This window comes from Sinocyclocheilus anshuiensis, unplaced genomic scaffold (assembly GCF_001515605.1).
Source record: "Sinocyclocheilus anshuiensis isolate Anshui unplaced genomic scaffold, SAMN03320099.WGS_v1.1 scaffold702, whole genome shotgun sequence".
Classification (NCBI taxonomy): domain Eukaryota; kingdom Metazoa; phylum Chordata; class Actinopteri; order Cypriniformes; family Cyprinidae; genus Sinocyclocheilus; species Sinocyclocheilus anshuiensis.
In genome coordinates, this window is record NW_015548184.1 from 606,459 (window position 1) to 626,517 (window position 20,059).

A 20,059-nucleotide genomic window follows, 5' to 3' on the forward strand; every position below is an offset into this window, starting at 1 on the left:
TTAAAACTTAATTTTTGATTAGTAATATGCATTGCTAAGAACTTCATTTGGACAACTTTAAAGGCGATTTTTCTCAATATTTGGATTTTTTTTTTTTTGTTGCACCCTCAGATTCCAGATTTTCAAATAGTCATATCTCAGCCAAATATTGTCCTATCCTAATAAACCATACATCAACGGACAGCTTATTCATTCAGCTTTCATAATGTATAAATCTCCGTTTTGAAAAATTGACCCTTATGACTGGGTTTGTGGTCCAGGGTCAAATTTGTCTTTTTGTGTGTGACAGCAGTAACTTTTGTTTTGTGAGAAATTGGTTTGAATCGGTAATAGCTCGAGAACTGCGAAAGTTTAAACGAAAAATTAAACCTAGTTTTCAACGACAGCCAACAATTGGTTTCCTTTTTTTTATTGAATTCCATATAAATGTGAGTGAGGTAGCCTCCGTTTTCCCCACCCGACTTCAAACATACCATTTATGTAAGGACCACTGTATTAGAGAGGCTGCATTAAACGTACAGCTAAATAAAGCAAGTGACATGGTCTTTTTACTTAAACAATATATTTTCTCTTTTAAAAGATTTATAAAACAAACAAAATCTCTGCAAAAGTATCTATTGCAAACTTTAAATGAATGAATTTACAATACAGTAAAGATATTTAGATTTGAACTGGTCACACTGAACACAGGCAGAGGACAAACATGAGTTCAGCCTCCACTACAGCGCTAGTCTTCAACATCTGGTTATTTCACTACTAGACAAGACCAAAAGAAAGAACAATTTAAGAAACACTTAAACAATTAAGGTATTAAAGATTCAGTTTGTCTAGACAAAAAGCTTTGGGACTGACACAAACCGTCCACATAATATTCTTACTTGTTCTTCAATCAGCCCAACCAAAGGCAAACCACAGTAAAACACAACATACAATGATAAATTGATATTTCACCTGTTTAACTGATTTAATCGTGGGGTAGAAAGAAATGTGTGTATTTCACTGAACAGTCGCCTCTCAAAAGAAAATTACAAAAATTCTTCATAGTATCAAACTAATGTCTGAAACTTCTTAAAAACAAACAAAAAAAGACAATTCCACTCATGCGTACACTCACACAAACACACAGAACTGAAGGCAACACAAAAATTGGCATATTATTGATTGTGTTACTCAGTAATTGGTACAAGTCCTTGGACAGCAACTAGTGAGAGTTTAACAAGATCCAAGACCAAATCCAATCAACCTGCAATATACACAGAGCCAGCACAGCTGAAACAAAAGAGCTTCCATTATTGGTAAAAGAATGCTTCGTTACACAATGATCCAACACAAATCAGAAATGTTACAGTAGTTTTGATTGGATCTGGCCTTCAGTCCAAATGCAGAGCTGAAACATGACTCCATCAAATCTGTGTTGTCTTGTCCCCATAATATTCTTCAAAACCAAGGAACAAATCACTCCTTATCTGCATTTATACTCTGAGAGGTTTAATATGACAAGGTTTTGTGAACTTTGTGATCAAGACTCGTAAAAACAGGGACTAAAATACCAGGTACAACAAAACTTACAAAAAAAACTCTCCCAAAAAACAATAAATCAGTCAGTGAGTGAAATGGTTTGAGCACGAGAACGCTAGAGGGACATATAAAATTAATTTTATTATCCTTCTTCAGGTGGACATTTAAGTGTGTTTCTAAACAGTCACGGCGAGTGAAAGTTCACACCCGTTTGCTTTTCTAACACACAGACAGGTGCAAAAACATCATGGGTTTCTTTTTGAGTTCACAAACCCCTAAACAACAACTGAGGAGAAAAACTAAATAAAACGGTAACTTAACATTAGTTCTGTGTTATTTGCAACATCATAAAAATAACCACAAATGAAATCAATGCCCCCACCCCCTCACCACTGATTCACAATTCCAAGCAGGCCCACAGAAGAGAGAGAGACGGATAGAGGGATGTGAGAAAGAGAGGGGGGATGTTGGGGCAGGTGGTGTTCAGGGCTGGGCTCCAGCGGCAGTGGGCACTTGTGTGGCCATTGTATTTGGGGCAGGGATGACGGGCGAGCCGGCGCTGATGTTGGCGATGTTGGGCTGTGTGCTCGGAGTCATAGAGGCGATGCCTGCAGTGTGAAAGCCACCGACACGTTTAACCTAGTGTATGTTGAAACCTGAATATGTCTCTAAAGAACATTCTTGGCAAATGTTTTTAACCATAGATTCAAGTTTCACCCAATGAACATTGTCATTTACTCACCCTCATATTTCAAAACGGTTCTTCAAAACTTTCTTCTGTGGAACATAAAATATGATATTTTGAAAAAATGCTTGTTTTTGTCCATAAATAAAAGCCAGTCCAATATTGTTCTGGACTCCACTGACCTGCACTGTATGGAGGGGGAAAAGTTTATCTTTTACATTCTGCAGAATAAATCACTCAGGTTCGCAGTGACTCGAGGGTGAGCGCATGACAGAATGTTCATTTTTAGGCGAAATATCCCAAACAGAGGTGAAGTGCTGAGGTGAAAGGTAAACTGTTTACCTGCCATCAAGCTAGAAGAGCTGACAGATGTGGAACTAGCAGCCATTCCTGCAGCTGGCGCTCCTCTGCCCTGGTCTTTAACTATAGGATCTATATACAAAAACATGAAATACATTATCTCAGATATATGACAAATTATGACATGAAGTGTCCATCAACGTGTACATCAATTCCATCTGATGCCAGTTATACGGTTACATTGAAATGTACTAACCCAGGGCTCAACAATAAACATGGCCTTGTCCTAGTGTGATCATTTCTAGTGTTTTTGCCTATTGCATTTTATAGCCATTAAATCTTTTAATGTTGTTGATCATTTACTTGTGAAAGTTTCATTTAAATGTTATTAATATAAACAAAAGTAACATTACCTAGCTGGTTGACAGATAAAGTTGTTAAACTTGTTATAATGACATCAAACATATTGAGACAAACAAACAAATCAGTAATCTAACAACAATACGTCAATGTTAACATAGATGAGGTTTTGAATTTATAACGGTCAGTGTTTAATTATAGCTTCATCAATTGGGCTAGTATTACCATTTATTCCGGATCAAATGTGACCCTGGACCACAAAACCAGTCATAAGGGTACATTTTTTATTGAGGTTTATACATCATCTGAAAGCTGTATAAATAAGCTTTTGGATGATGTATGGTTTTTAGGATAGGACAATATTTGGCTGAGATATGACTATTTGAAAATCTGGAATCTGAGGGTGCAACAAAAAAAAAAAAATCCAAATATTGAGAAAAATCGCCTTTAAAGTTGTCCAAATGAAGTTCTTAGCAATGCATATTACTAATCAAAAATTAAGTTTTGATATATTTACGGTAGGAAATTTACAAAATATCTTCATGGAACATGATCTTTACTTAATATCCTAATGATTTTCGGCATAAATTAAAAATGTATAATTTTGACCCATACAATGTATTGTTGGCGATTGCTACAAATTTACCTGTGCTACTTAAGACAATGAAATTAAAATTAAAAAATGCTAGTGTCATCAAGTGATCGGAGACCTTGCAGGGTCCATTATTCACTATATGCTCAATGTGTATAATAAATTAAGTCATCAATTTATTCAACTGTGTATAAAAGAACACACATGCAAGAATGTACATTAAATTAGAGACTGGAGATGCATTCACAGGTTTTCATGAACTCACAGAAGTAAGGGTGGTCCATTGCCTCGCGGGCTGTCAGTCGGGCCTGGTGGTCATAACGTAGCAGCTTGTCCAGAAAATCCAGAGCCTCGGTACTGACCAGGTGCTGATTCTCACTGTGCACAAACCGTTCCCATCTCTTCCGGGAGTGTCTGGGTGAACAAGTGAAAGATGGTGCAAACATGACTACACACACACACACACACATACAGAACTATGGAGATAATTTAAAACCGAATACTTATTTTAATCAACTTGATAAAGAGTCTGTCTATGCTAAGCAACACTGTATTAAAGTCATACCTGCCCAAAATGTCATTAAAGCGTGGGTCCAGCTCAATGTTATATTTGTCAATGTAATCATACAGGTCCTCGGTACCCAGAACCTTTGCAATCCGAACCAACTAGAAAGAAAAATAATCACATAAAAAACTAAATTCAACAGACAAATACCCAGCATAATAAAAGCACCCAGCAAATATATATATTTTTTTTTTTTTATACACAGTAAATTTATGAAATCATGAGCTGAATGACTGAAAATCCCTGCTTTATGTTTTTAATAAATAAGGCTGTTCGTGCTAAAATCAAAAATAAATGTTTGACCTGATCATAGTTGTCATGTCCATGGAAAAATGGTTCCTTCCTGAAGATCATACTGGCCAGCATGCATCCAAGACTCCACATATCCAGACTGTAGTCATACATCTAGATACAAACCAAAATATTTTTTACAACTCAGAAAAATAAGCTGAAATGTGAAATGATTAAATGTGAAATTTTAACTATGGAATACTGACAAAAAAAAAAGTTTAACAGACCGTTAATCTGAAAAGAAAATTATTAATGTTCAAGAAAATTCAAATCCTGAATTTTAGGACACTAACCTGATAGTCCACAAGTAGTTCAGGGCCTTTAAAATATCGGGAAGCCACACGTACATTGTACTCCTGGTTTGGGTGGTAAAACTCAGCCAAGCCCCAATCAATCAAACGAAGCTTTAAAAAGTAAAAATGGACATTCAACAAATCAAAATTAAAAATGTCAATGAGGTCATTTTATTCAGCAAGGATTTACCTTTTAACATGAGAGAAAAAAAAAAAATCTATTAACATTGATAAGGAAAAAAAATTACTTGAGCATCAAATACACATATTAGAATGATTTCTGAAGGATCATGTGACACTAAAGCCTGGAGTAATGGCTGCAGAACATTCAGCTTTGCCATCACAGAAATAAACAAATAACGCTCAATGTTGGGTAAACTCTTAACTTGGCCAATACCTTTCTGTGCTCATGGTCAATCATGACATTGTGTGGCTTTACGTCTCTGTGCATTATTCCCATACTGTGGCAGTAGTCGAGAGCCTGGGGATAGAAGAGCGGAGATAAGAATTAGATCCAACATCAATTTGAGCAGAGCACTTGGGCACTGTTGAAACTTTTTAACCTAAACTATGGGCAAAAATGAAACCATTTTGCCACTGCAAAATAAGCCAGACAGACAGATATTGGATGGTTTTGTTCCATGATATCGCTTTATAAAGACCCACTTTTAATTATTTTTATCTATATTTTTAGTGATCATCTTACCTTAAGAATTTCATACATGTAGAAGCGGATGTCATAGTCTGATAAAGTTTGATACAGTTGCTGTGAAGAAAAAGATACGGTTTACTACATCAAATTAAAATTAATTCTCTATGGAGGGGCGTCAAAAAAAAACAAAAAAAACATCTCTAACCTTGAAGTCCGTGTTGTTAACATGCTCAAAAACCAGCGCTGGTGTTCGGGACTGTACATTGAAAATAAAGCAGAATGGGTTTTAAACCTGATGGCACACAAACAAACTCACACATATATACTTTGCCAATGCATCAAGGTTCCAAGAAAATAAACAAAACCTGCAAGTCATTAATAAAAAGAAGGGAAAAAAAAAAAAACTTTGTCTTGAAGTTAGGAAGCCAATGGAAAGTAAACTCCCCAATATTTTCATAAACATACCACAGGATCCTTTATGATGTCTAAAAGCGTTATTATGTTGGGGCCTCCTCTTAAGTTCTCCAGAATTTTTATTTCTCGTTTAATTTTCTTCTTTTTCACTGGCTAAAAATAGAAAAGAAAAAAAACAGAAGCATAAACTGACATATCTCCGATCAAATCATCTATACAAGTGTGAATGCAAACATCCAAATATACCTTGAGTATTTTGACGACTACTTTCTCATTGTTAGTGATGTTTATGGCTTCAAACACTTCACTGTATTTTCCCCGGCCAAGCTTTCGCACTAACTGATAGTCATCCTGATTTCTGCAGAATACAAACAGAGTACAAACCATGTGAGTTTAACACACTGAACGTGTCAAATATACCACGCATGCCCCAATAAGTAATAAGCAGCACATTTGATCCAAGCCCCTGAAAGAGAACAACAAAGAAACTATCCACAGGGATAATGCTGCATAATTACAGGTCAAATTGGCTATTTATAGTGCATGTAATTTAAAAGTGCTAAAAATTCAAGAAAACGCACCCCCAGTCCACCACATGGGATTCATAGTCCCAGTACTCTCTGGGTCGTTGTGTGTTTACATCAGGGTAAACTCGAGAGCGACTTGGGACAGGGCCAGACATATTCTACACAAGGTATTCCCTGAAACACCTGGAAAGACAACAAAATATAATACTGAAAGATTGCAGGACGACCAAAAAGATGTTTTACAAAATAGAACAGTAAATAAAAACTATGAATTGTATGATCTAGACTGGGGTTTTCAAAATAGGGTAAGAAAGTGAATTTTACATTTTTAAAAAATTAACGTTTATAAAATAATGAATAAAGAATTATAAAAATAAGCAAATAAATTAACAAATAAATACATCTAAAAGTACAGTACTATAATGAATTTAAAAAAGAATGTAACAACAGAAACCAATTTTTTTCCAATATTGACATTTTTACAGTATGAATTAAATTTTTATAAAAAGGAACCATATAAATGCCTTTGAAATTTTAGGATGGGGTCCTTTTCATGAGGATAATATTTGCGGGTCAGTAGCATCTAAAAGATTGAAAACTACATTAACTACATTAATTTCACAAAGGTTCATAAATATACTTGTACGGGTTATTACCTTGGAGGGTTCCTCCAAGCAGAAAATGAAAGGTGGAGCTGATGAAGGCAGATGTGATGACTTTATGGTGGAGCATAGGCTACAAAATAAATAAATAAGCTTGTTAAGACATCTGATAGTCAAGCAAACTCAGAGTAAACCACTTTAATTTGCAATGTAATATATTTCCAGCAGCGCCACACGAACAACACACCTGATTGTAATTTGAATGAAAGAGGACATCCAGGAGCTTATTCAGGAGACACAGCAATCCTAGAAGTCATTCCTCATGGCCCTCCAGATGCTGGAAAACACAAGGATGTTGTAAACTTTACAGACACAGCTGTGCAACATCAGCCTGGGTATCAAAGTACTGATTTATGGACCAACGTCCAAACCAACCAGGTCACTCTACTGCCATATAGTCATCATTAGACTAACAAATTGCTGTTCGTGACAAGCCGTGTGATCTTCCTTAATGAATTACTAATTATTAGAACTACATAAATGAGCTTAATTAAAGCAGGGGTGGGAGAGAAACGCACCACAAACACACGGAACACATAAAAGCCTAACTAGGGATGATATTGAAGCACTACATAACCTCCATTATAACGAGGAACACTCATTACATTTTCCCTTAAATCAATATCTTGTTTTGAGCCACAGACCTTATGCCACAGCCAAAGAAACCGGTCAAGCTCAGTATACAGCTTTTCTGCATTCCCAACTTTATCTACATATAATCCACATTAATTAATTAATTGCAAACAAGTCATATAAACAATATAACAACAGGATTTCTCAGAATCTTATTATCAGCTTCCAAACTAGCTGTTAGCCAGCTAACCGCTAACTAGCATAGCGTTTGCCACGCCTAAGTCATTTCTAAAACATTTTCCGACGCATTTAGCTAATTTAACCTCCAAATTGTTTATTACATTGTGAAGCACACTGTGTAAGCATAAACTAGGTACTATATGAACACAGGGCTAAATATCTTAATGTTTTATTGCAGAAACGCTGCTAGCCGAACGTGGCGCGACACGCCACATCAAAGCTAACGCCGCTAGCTACATTCGCACAAAAGATAAAACAAATTTATACAAGTACACAAAAAAACAATTAATATTCATAAGAATCATAAAACATACACGAAGTTAATATTTGTGTTTAATCGGACCTGGAATCAAATAGTCCATTTATGTATGTTTTTATAAAGAATACGCGACGGGTTTAGTGGTTAGCAAATAGCACTGGCACGCTCTAACTGTGTCGCCAGCAAATAACACGATATGTATTCACATAAGCATGTATTAGTAGCGTAGTGCCTTACGTGTGTGTCCTTATCTGAAGGAAATATTAAAAAGTTAAGTCATGTAGGAATACAAATACCAATAGGTCGTAAATGCACACTGCATTACCTCTCGGCATCTCCTGGTAGACAATATGGCGGATGCTGCACTGGAGAAAGGCTGCGTATCAATACCTAACGAGCTGCTCAAAAAAAAAAAACGTTCGGAACGCGCATGTGATGTCTAACGATGCTTTCTACGTAGGGAGCTCACTAGGTTTTTATATACGGTCAGAAAGAGAGAACGCGCAGACACACAGACAGACCGGTTTCCATAATATGTTGCATAAACATCGTGTATGTATCTGTACATGTCATGTCTACCAATTGAATGTCTATACAGACAGATAGAAAGATACTGTTTTATTGTTATTTTATTAGTTATCAGTAATATTAGTTTTTCTTTCTGTATTATTACTAATTAATTATTGACTTAATTAGGCAATTTTTTGCATTGGCTACATAGGCATAATATTTCCCAAAAAGTATTTCTGATTTTATTTTCCCCTGCTTGTTTGTTTCAGCGTCAAATCTGTGCAGATCTTCCAAATTTAGAGGTTTTCTAATTTTAGTGTTTAGTTTTCTTCAAATTTGAATATTCATCAAATTTGTTTAAAACAGAGCAATTCTGAACAACCACAGTAAATGTTACTACTGTTTCTAGTACCTGTTCATTTCATTTCAGCCTGTACTCAGTTGTATGATTGTACAATAAAAATCAGTTCCTTCCATACAGAGAGAGAGAGAGATTTCATCAAATTCTTTATACTTGGTTTTAGTAGACATAAAGCCTTTTTATTACCTTCAAGCATGGTGATGATGACACCATTTAAGGTCAGTTGAAGGAACTGGGAAAACCTGTTGCCATTACAAAACAGATGGAGCGCACCGTTGCCAACTCTCGCGAGACAAATAAGCAACCGCAGCTTCAAAAACAAGCCCAAAACAAGCCTAATATTTTTTTGATAATTTATTATCATCAATATTATTTATTATCAATTATTTATTACCAATAAATTAGCACGCAACATATTAAACTGAAACTACCCTTTTATCTGAAAAGCAAAAACATAAGTTATTTTACAAAAATCAGCAAACTGCAACAAAGCAGGAACAAAACTCATCTCCAATCACCTGTGAGCAAAATAGGATTGGACAGATGGAAAAGGAGAAAAACATTAGAGCTTCAAAGAGGAGCTGTAACATAGCCACATGTTTATAGCCTAATAAAATATTGGCTATTCGAACCAAATCTACTCCTAGTATTTCGTATAGGCCTACTTGTTTTTTTGTTTTGTTTTGTTTTTTACGGCCCGTGATAATTAATACATTACAAAAACATTGTAAAAATTAAAAATTAGACTGCCTTTTAAAGGAAAAAAGTCATCCCACTCTATGATGTGACTCTAAGTAGTATGTCTACTACTACCATCGCTTGGATTACAGCGTCACGCGCCTTCTTTTTGAACGTGATTTTTCTTCAATCCCTCACTGTAGAAAAATCACGTTCAAAAAGAAGGCGCGTGCGGAGGGGGCGGAATATTTAACAAATTACGCTACAGCGCTTATATTTTTGCACTGATTGGCTATTAACTGTGAGCAGACAGAGTGTCAATCAATGCATTGGAGAATACAGTGAACATAAATGAAAATAAATTAAAAGAAACGAAGTTGCTTGTCAGGTTTTCCTAACAAATAACCATATTTTTTAAAATAAGCCCAAAAAACCGCAACCCGCGACATGGTATTTTTTTCACGCAACTTTACAAAAAAAGAAGCCCAAAGTCGCGTATAATACGCGGACTTGGCAACTCTGATGAAGCTAAATAGGAAAGTTCTTAAGGAGAGACATTGTACTAACTAGAGCAGGGGTGGGCAAACTTGGCCCTTCCAGGCCACTTTCCTTCCGAGTTTTGCTCCAATCCTAATCAAACACACCTGAACCAGCTAATCATTGTCTTCAAGACTACTAGAAGGCTACAGGCAGGCGAGTTTTATCAGGGTTGGATCAGATCTCTGCAGGAAAGTGGCCTGGAAGGGCCAAGTTTGCCCATCACTGTACTAGAGTAACTGTCCAATTTAATTCAAATCTAAACTGATGCAAGGATTACAATATGCACCCATTATACCTCTAAATAAGATTTTTTTCCCCATTTCCTTGCTCATTAATCCTTCATTGGTAGATTTTCTGATTACTTGTTACCATAAAAACAGTAACAATTCTGTTTTATAAAATACATTGTACATCAATAACAAGTCAACGACTGGTACACGCTCATGAGAAATACCAGGTTTTTATTCATTTTTAATTAATCCAGATTTCAGATTTAACATCTGTTCCCATTTCATAAAAGAGCAATATGTACATCAATTAACTTTTTTGTTTGGCATTAAAAATTATGAATAATACAATTGTCAATCACTTTAGATATGAACAGGGAACAATAGATCATTAACTATGTATCACTGTTTAATAAAACGTGTAATACAATAATATGTTAATGTCAAAAATAGGCCACTTTAGATATGATCAGGAAACCAGTGTATCAGTGAACCTTACTATAGAGTAATAGTGTATAGTTACAGATACCACCCATGATTTTTAAATACTGACACTATATCATCCAGTGTCAAGGGTAATGACTTCAGCTCTGTTTATTCAAAAATCAAAAATCAAGAACATTCTCATGGATGATGATGAAATGAATGAGGTCAGGATAAACTTGAGACGTGGCGTGTAGTCTTGCACCATCCTTCATCACAAAAGCAGGGCTAGTGACGATATCTAAATATATTTCTGAAAATGTTACCTTATTCTTTTGCTGATCGCATCGGTTTCCAGAGACATTCCAAGATGAACTATTACATTTATTGAGGCCACAACTCATCAAAACATTCCAGATTTGTAAATGCAGACACTCAACAGTAATAAAAGTGACTAAACAGCACGTGAGAGAGAAGCCCTTATATATATGTGAGCAACATTGAGCTGCTTAATTCACACCCTTTTATTTAAATGGGATTCACTGTAAGTGTCAAAACCAGAAATGCAAACTTGATACACTTGATCTCCTGTCTTAAAGTTCAGCTCTAAATTGGAGTGAGCTCAGCTTTAAAATATGTCCATTCTGCAGCCATTGTTTTTGTAGATAAACATGAGAGGCCAAGTGAATATAATAATTGCCAAATGTAACCTTAATCCATGAAACGTGAAACAAGTATTTGCTTATCCTTCTCACAGTCTCAATTATGCAAAGATACTCTTTTATTAGATATTTCCTTCACTAGCTTTTGCTTTGGATTTCAAAGGCAGAGAAATACGTCATTATCCCAGATCCAAGGTCTTATGCATTTCATATTAGCAGATTAATGATGCATGTGCGATCACTTCAGTACCTGACACAGATTCATTACCTTTTTTTCCTTCATTGGTGTCTATATGACCACTAGTTAGGCAGAGATCCTGTGATTCCATTTCATTTCCTACTATATGGACAAGACTAAATATTTTAGGCCTCACTCCAAAAAGTTCCTTCTGAAATTCCACAGTAAGTGTCCCACAGTACAACTATGTTCGTGAGAAACAGCCACACATGAGCACTGAGTGCAAACAGCAAAAAAAATACAATAAAAATAAAACTCTGGCAAGTCCAAAAATATTTTTCATGTGAAATACATAGTGTGATGCCTCCCTCTTGTGGCTGCTGTGTTAAATTAAAAAAGAACTACTGATCTACAATTGTGCTCACTCATGGATTTCTCTCGGTTCACTGCTGCAATTCTGTGGTAGAGGTGTATCAGATTAGCTGGATTTCTTTTTTGAGTTTCAACATGATTTCGAAGCAGCTAAAATATCCAAAAACCTGGAAGTCAGGTCAAAGTGTGCTATGTTATCCATCCAGACGCCCACAGTTCTATTAATAAGCAGCCAGTGGTGCAAAAAACTTGAATCCCAAAGTAGATTCATGATACAATGTAGGAAAAAAAAAAAAGCTAGGTTAGACCACTCACATGCATCTTCAAAAAGTACAACGACATGCATTCTGAAACTTCAAAATTACAAAAGAGAAAGAACAGGGTAGTATAACAACAGTGATTGAGTTCTGAGCAGGTGGCTGGTGGCCATGATCATCTTTGGACTGTGTGCTGCGGGTAAAGTGTGATGGCTGGTAGCATGAGTGTGTGCATCGGGCATATGCTTGTGTTCACAATAAATTTGTAAACACAGTGAGGATGGGGGGTTTGTGTGTAAAGACAAAATTCAAGAGGCTCGTCTTTCACAGCCCTGAGCTGGTGAAGACCCTGTGTGCAGGGGTCTGACATATATACCAAAAGGGGGTTGAATTCCCCTCCTGAATTGTAGCAAGAGTTCAAATGCACTAGATTGGTAATTTTAGTCCGGTTTAATCCATAAGTGACTGGTTCCTTCAGTGGCAGGCTGGTGAGACCGGATCACATGAGGCAGCACTTGCTTTTGTGGTTGTGTGGGTCTTTGAAACGCAGTCTCTGTTTGGGGCGGTACTTCTCCAGGTACGTCAGCTGCTTGCTGTTGATGGCGCCCCGGCGTTTCCTGTGGGGGGAAAAAAAACAACAAATACCCATTGGTTATGTTAGAGTTTTTTTAAATCAATGATTAAAAAAAAAAAATTATAATATGCACATACACAAATAAGATATATGTAAAACCTTAAGCCAATAATAATAAACATGCTACACAGCTATATAAAATATATGAATATAATAATATATTTTTTTATATATCAATATATAAAAAATATATAGAACAGACGTGCATATATATTTTTTTATTTTTTTTTTAGAAATATACACACAATATTTGCATTTAAATTAATGGCTTAAGTTAAATGTTTGTTAAATACATAAATGAAAAGCACTATATAGACATAAATATGTTAAATATTAAGAGCTACATAAAATTATTAATATATATTTTAAACAATATATACACAAAACTGAATATATAATATATAAATAAATGTTTTTAGTAATATACACAAAATATTTGTTTTAATGGCTTAAATTAAATGAAAATATAGGTATGTTTGTTTATATGTTAATCATTAATTTAAGCAGTATTATAATTATTAATGTAAGCATTTTATTTTTTGCTGAATTGTTTTCTGTAATGCATTAGCGCTATTGTGTGCTATTGTTATATTTCATAGCGGCATCAGTGCAAACTGTATTCATCATTTCTTGACTGCATAATTTGCTCTAATTTGTTTGTGCTGTATAATTAGCTGTAATGCATTAATGCTGCACAATCTGTCATGTATCAGTGCTGCATCATTTACTGTGCTTGTACTGAATCGCTCACTGTATTGACTGGGTGTTGTATCGCTCTGCTGCAAGGTGTTGGTAATGTATTGTTAGCTGTAATGTATACTTACTGTCTGATCAACTGAATGGCGTCCTCATATTTCATTCCGCTCTCTATAAGTGCCAGAGCCACCAGCACTGGAGCCCTGCAACACACACACACACACACACACACACACACACACACACACACACACACACACACACACACAGTTTAATACCAGGAAACATCACCTCAAACAGCTTTTGTGTGTGCGCAGAAACAATAGGTTTTCCAGGAAAAGTGACCCATTCAGCCCTTCTCAGCAAGGATACCACCTAATGCATGTGAGAACAGGTCTGCAGTTACAGTATATATATTTTTTTTTTTGAGTAGAAAGATGCATTACTCTACAGCTTACCTTATAGTCTATCACAAAAAGCTACTATATGACGTCAAGACTTAATATAGACCCTCATAGCCCAAATACCAATTCATATTCAAAAGGAAGTGTTGATAAAACAATACATTCTTCAATATTTTTCTTTTTGTGTGAACGAAAGTCACACAGGTTTAGAATGACATGAGGGTGAGTAGATGACAAAAGGATAATTCATCCAAACATCAAACTTCTGTCAAAGTATTCAAACCTCATGTTGTTCCAAACCTGTATTCTTTCTTAAGTGGAACATTTAAGAAGGTATACTGAAAAATGTTGGTAACCAAACAATGTTGGTTCACCTTTTTTTACTTAAACTGTATTTTTTGTCTATACAGTGGTAGCCAATGGGAAACAAAACTGTTTGGTTACCAACATTATTAAAATTTCATGTTCTGAAGATGAAAGCAAGTCATACAGGTTTGCAAAGACATGAGGGCGTGAGTAAATGACAAAATGTTAATTTTTGGGTGGACTATCCATTTAATGTCATTTCATTTGGATGGCAATGAATTTTAAGCTATCATTCTAATCATTTACAGAGCAGTCAGATCATGAATGTCATTTTATTTTTGGAAAAAGCCCTAAATGTCATTACGTGCTAATCCCAGATTTACTAAAATACAATACATTTTGATTTTTACAGTGTGTCAGCCCCCGTCAAAGACCTTTTCTATTTTTACCGTTTGCGCATCGGGGTCCTGACAGCTTTGAAGTCTCCTGAGTGTTCCCCCTTTCCAATGCGTAACACAAACTCATCCTACTAAAGCAAACATTGGCTCCCTGTCAAAAACTGCTGAGGGCTCCCACAAGAGCTGCAACCTACGTCAGAGAGGCTTGGTGCTTAACTTGTCGGCAGGGGTCAGGGGTTAAAGTGGGAGGAGGGCAGGCAGGGTAAACCGGACTGTCATTAGCCTATCGTTCCCACAGAACCGCCACATTTGACCGTCTGGCTCAACAATTCTAGCGCCGCAGCTTAATTAAGGTCTGTGTGTTTTGACAGCTGGCCAGATAAGAGGGCAACACCGTGACTACACCAGGATCCCTCACTGAAAAGAGATATGAAGGAGCAATTAAGAGAGCTGCTTATCATTCACTTCCTGTTTCGTCTTCGGACGTCAACCTTTTGTGCTTCGAATAATAAACTTGGATTAATATTGTGTGTCCGTTTGGACGGTTGGTTTTGGCACACAGCGGTCAGGCAGGGAGAATGGGTTTGACCTGCAGAGAGCACGGGCCAAGACTGAGAGGCCTGTCGCTGAGGGGTATTTGGGGTAAAGCAAAAAAATAAATAAAAAAATGATGAGAAACCAAATGTAAACAGCAGAACTCAAACACTACACTAACACGAGCCAGCTTAAAGCTCTGCCAGAGATATTACACACACAGTCCTTGATTGCATTCTGAGGGAAAAAGAGCAACAGATCCTGGGAAAGGCTGTTGATATGTTTGAGAATTCTTGTAAGAGAGAAGCGAGTCACATAAAGCCTGACCCATCAAATTCAGATGAGCATTTGCACGTCTACAACTTCTGAACAGCCACAACAGCAGGCTGGGAAATTACTAGGACTACATGGAATCTGCACCTGCAGAATACTGTAAAAAAGCTCAGCAGATTTTTATTTGAACCAATTCTATTTCAGTATTATTTCTGCACTTATATTTAGAACTAGATTTTTGAATATTTTGAGCATTTTAATTTAATAATTTTGTACATTTGTCATTTGATTTTTAAAAATACTTCTATTTAGCTTCTGTTTATTTTAATTTTATCTCCAGTAATTTTAGTACTTCAACTTAAACTTCAGTTTACATTTTTCAAGTTTTCATGTAACATTTATACTTTTTTTCAGAGTAATTTAAATTACCGGTATGTAAACAATTAAATGGTTAAATTTTAGTTAACAATAACAACACTGATTTGAATGGCCATTGTTACAATAGTCTATATATCTCTCAATCCTTGTAATTATAATTTAATAATTATACTAGTATAATTATACTTACTAGGCTGATTTTTTTACCCAATTTCCAATCAGAATCATCATTTACATTACAGTGTAATCGACAAAAAGGTGATATTTTAGCAAAAATAGTCACTACCAAAATAGACTTGTTTTGAGTTGCCATAAAATTCCACTGTGGAATATTAGTGCAAAAAAAAAAAAAAAAATCAATTCAGTGTGGGCACTGCACTGGTTTGGCACACTGGTTTAATAAAGTTGTGTTCAATTCTTAACATATCATACAGACGGCTTTAGCTTTGGTGTTAGCAGCACGTCTGGAACAACAGGATGACTTGACACTCACCGACCCAGTCCGGCCACACAATGCACAGCCACACAGCAGCCTGGATCCTCACAGAACTTATTCTTCAGCAGACTAAGCCAGTCATCCACGATCTTGGTAGGAGGAGGTGCGCCGTCATCGAAAGACCAATCCTGAGGGAGAGAAACAGGAGGATGAGTTCACATCTATTATTGCTACAGATTACAATGTGTCTGTACGTTACTATATTTCAAAATGAAAGGGAAACACTCGTATAGAGAGACACAAAATACTAGCAGATAAGATAAAAGGGAACAAATGAACGGGAAATAAATGACTCCCAGTCACCACCAGCAGATGGTGCTCTATAAAGCTTCAGCGTTATGCATCATCTCAGATTCACAGCAGCCTGCGAATCCCTTTGATGATTCCTGTGTGACTTTCACAAATTCTGCAACAGCAAACATGGCACTCGTCCTGTCAACTCTACCGGTTCAATCAGATCTGTCACGAACAGCTCGATTTAACACCATGTGCAAGAGCTGAATCATCTGAAATGTTGAATTATGTAACATGCAAACGGGCAATGATCACATCTTATTCAATAAGCTGTCTCAAAGTCTTTAGGTACTTAAAAGGGATGGTTCACACAAAAATGAATAAAATTATAAAATTTTCATGTTCTTCTGTGTGACTTTCTTCTGTGGAACACAAAAGGTGATATTTTGAAGAATGTTTCTACTGTTTTTGACCTCACAATTAAGTCAATGCGTTTAAAACAACACTGGTACTGATGAAAAAAAAACAAAAAAAAACTCACAAGACAATCTTCAAAACACTTTGTGCTCCGCTAAGAAAAAAGTCATAGAGGTTTGAAAGAACATGAGGGTGGGTAAGCATACATTTTAAATGGAAAACTTCTCGTGTTCTTTACAATTTTAGGACTTGATTTATGATTGGTCATCATACGCTCTACACGCTTCAGAGAAACATTTTGGGTTTTGCTAAATGCTTCAGCAGATCAGAACAAACACAATCAGTCCAGGCACAATCTGACTCGCATGCAGATATTAAAAGTTTTTTTCTTTACACAGGCAGCTTTTCATGGAAGACTGAATCTGAATGATGTTTTAAAAACACAAATGTGCTGGGTCAAAATGCACTGACAAACAGATCATGGTGTTTTGCATCGCTGCTTTCTCAGAAAAGGGGACATCTATAGGGAGCGAGTTGAGTAGACCATTTTCTACGAGGACCATCTATGAGAATCTCCTGGTTTAAAAATAACATTTTAATCCACTAAGAGGTTAATAGGCCCCTCCTTGTCTGGTATGTCAACAGTAGGCTATTAATTCCAAGAGTCCATTCCAAGATGGAAGTGCTCTGTACTCTTGCCAGGGCACACCAACTCCAGAACCAGCAGCGTGGGGCCTAATTGTGGAAAATGCCCTGGCATTTTCCTCGAATCGCATACCTGCTATTCCTCCAGCAATTCGAGCTTCTGCTTACAAGAGAGCAGGAGAGGTTAGAGGCACCTGTTTACTGTCAACCAACACTTCAGTTTCATTACTTCCTTTAAAGGGGTTCTTGTTTTTTAAACTTGAACTTTGGAGAATGAAATCCTGACATAAGCCACCCAAATGTCAACAAATCCGCTCACTGATCTGTTTTCTCATCAAAAAGAAACATTGTTTCATGAACTTTCATGAACTATACAAGAATTTAAGTTTTTATTTCAGTGCGATTTATACTTTTTGGTTTGTTTTAAACAGTGTATCTAGACTTTTTACCATCTTATGCTTGTTCTATGAGACAAATGGGATCTGAAATCCACAGGTTAATCATAAACTGAAATAACACCACGCAACCTATCGAGTTCACTGAACTTCTCTGATCCAATGGTGTAAAAATGGGGAGGATGACCATTTAAGTCCATCTGGAGTTGAGTGAAATACAGAGGAAATCCCATTCCATGTTCTGACCCCCTGCAAAGCTATTGCCTCATCTCCTCTTATGAAGAGCAGAAGTGATCAGTTTATATAACCAGAACAAAAACACACACACAATTACAGTCCGTAAAAAGAAAAAGAGAGAGCATACAGAAAGTAAGTCAACATGCAGAGAAAACTACGTAAACCATTCTCAGGTAATACTGTGGCATTCAAAATACCATTTAAACAGTGTGACATATCAACTTCTGTATCATCGGTGAGAGAGTGGGGCAGGACGTTAGTCTGAACAATGAAAGAAAATTTGCAATTCTAATGGTGCAGCAATTACATGTTTCCCTTTTAAAACTAAAATATGTTTCCTACACTAAAAACCTTTCTTCTACACCAGCTAAAAATACAAGGACAGCTGTACTGCAGAACTATACTTCAAAAGCAAAACGATTAAAGTTTGGAGCAAGTAGGATTTTTTAAAAGTATTTGAAAAAAGTCTCTTATGCCCACAAAGTCTAATTTTTTCAAACAAAAATGCAGTAAAAAAATATTAAGTAACTTTTTATTTTAATATATTTTAAAATGTATTTCTGTGATAGCAAAGCTGAATTAGCAGCAGCCATTACTCCTGTCACATGATCCTTCAGAAATCATTAATATCTCTTCTGATGTGGCACTCAAGAAACATTTCTTCTTATTATCAATGTTGAAAACATTTGTGTTGCTTAATATTTTTGTGGAAACTGTGATACATTTTTTCAGGATTCTTTGAAGAATAGAAAGTTAAAAAGAATAGCATTTATTAGGAATGGAAATATTTTGTAACATTATAAATATCTTTACTGTCACTCTGTCAATTTAATGTATCCTTCCTAAATAAAAGCATTAACAAAAATCTTCTGACCTCAAACTTTTCAATGGTAGTGCAAATGTTTTATCTAAATCTGAAAATAGCTGAGGCAAACTGCAACAGTACAGACCTGACTTGATTTAAAGGTGGGGTATGTCTTTTTTCAAAAACACTTTAGAAAACTGAGTCGGGCCGAGTACCAAAACAAACTTGTAGCCGATCAGCAGTAAGGTGCGTGTCTACACATGATGGGGACGAGAGAGCGCTCAGTGCACAGGACGGACATTAGCCGAGCGACGACAGAAAGCTAGAGATGGCGGATAAAAAAAACAAAAGAGGAATAAAAGAAGGCTTACGATAAGGCAAGAAGTAGGACCCGTGTAAATATCGGATCAGCTTTCCAGCACTGGAGAGTACTCAAGGAGCGGGAAGGCCTGCGATCGGACGCCGAGGTTGCTTTTTTTTTTTCTTGATAGGTGAGTAACATTGGTTTTGCTTTGTTTCACAGAACTAATATATGCTGGCTTTTGCTTGAATATGCTCGTGTGTCATGATCGCTTGTTTGTTCATCTGCAATCGTATTGTCGTTCCCTTTAGCTATGATAAAGACATTAATTTCCACACCCTATAAGACTGGAGCGTCTAAACCTCCTCCACTGTCTGTTTCAAGCGTCAGCTCCCAAAGTTTGTCCGAAAAGTAAGATAATATGTTTTTAATACAACAGATTCTTCCATAATCATTGCCTGGGTTGCATATGTATGTGTGGGGCAGAGCTATCAAAATAGGGGCGAGACCCTTTTGGGGTAGGGGCGTGTTTGTTTTGGTGATTTGAAATATCAACATTGGCTACCAGAAATCACTTACCCCACCTTTAAGCGATCGACACCAAGGTTGCTTTTTTTCTTCTCGATAGTTGAGTAACATTGGTTTTGCTTTGTTTCACAGAACTAATATATGCTGGCTTTTGCTTGAATATGCTCGTGTGTCATGATCGCTTGTTTGTTCATCTGCAATCGTATTGTCGTTCCCTTTAGCTATGATAAAGACATTAA

At 36.3% G+C, this 20,059-nt stretch overlaps 2 protein-coding genes across 9 annotated transcripts in view; both read right to left on the minus strand.

Annotated features, from left to right (window-relative positions):
- Positions 1 to 393: 393 nt before the first annotated feature.
- On the minus strand, positions 394 to 9,054 carry csnk2a1 (casein kinase 2, alpha 1 polypeptide). Of its 5 annotated transcripts, none has more exons than XM_016507934.1 (16): positions 8,989 to 9,054; positions 7,047 to 7,136; positions 6,854 to 6,932; positions 6,722 to 6,780; positions 6,252 to 6,380; positions 5,917 to 6,028; positions 5,722 to 5,823; positions 5,462 to 5,512; positions 5,311 to 5,370; positions 5,002 to 5,085; positions 4,605 to 4,715; positions 4,324 to 4,425; positions 4,021 to 4,121; positions 3,721 to 3,869; positions 2,546 to 2,635; positions 394 to 2,126 (listed from the first exon to the last, which is right to left on the minus strand). In XM_016507934.1, the coding sequence occupies exons 5-16, from the start codon at positions 6,350 to 6,352 to the stop codon at positions 2,002 to 2,004; spliced, it is 1,188 nt and encodes a 395-aa protein (XP_016363420.1). In that variant the 5' UTR covers positions 6,353 to 6,380; positions 6,722 to 6,780; positions 6,854 to 6,932; positions 7,047 to 7,136; positions 8,989 to 9,054; the 3' UTR covers positions 394 to 2,001. The 5 variants fall into 5 exon arrangements, with proteins under 5 accessions (XP_016363420.1, XP_016363417.1, XP_016363421.1 ...); XM_016507931.1 differs by lacking the exon at positions 8,989 to 9,054 and adding an exon at positions 8,257 to 8,353; XM_016507935.1 differs by lacking the exon at positions 8,989 to 9,054 and adding an exon at positions 8,169 to 8,191.
- Positions 9,055 to 10,464: 1,410 nt separating this feature from the next.
- Positions 10,465 to 20,059, minus strand: part of LOC107704902 (protein tyrosine phosphatase type IVA 3) — a 42,125-nt gene continuing 32,530 nt past the window's right edge. For all 4 annotated transcript variants that reach the window (XM_016507938.1, XM_016507939.1, XM_016507940.1 and 1 more), the window contains exons 4-6: positions 16,256 to 16,386; positions 13,598 to 13,672; positions 10,465 to 12,756 (exon numbers count right to left, since the gene is read on the minus strand). In XM_016507938.1, the coding sequence (XP_016363424.1) occupies positions 12,639 to 12,756; positions 13,598 to 13,672; positions 16,256 to 16,386 (324 nt within the window). In that variant the 3' untranslated portion in view covers positions 10,465 to 12,638. The remainder of the gene's footprint in view (positions 12,757 to 13,597; positions 13,673 to 16,255; positions 16,387 to 20,059) is intronic.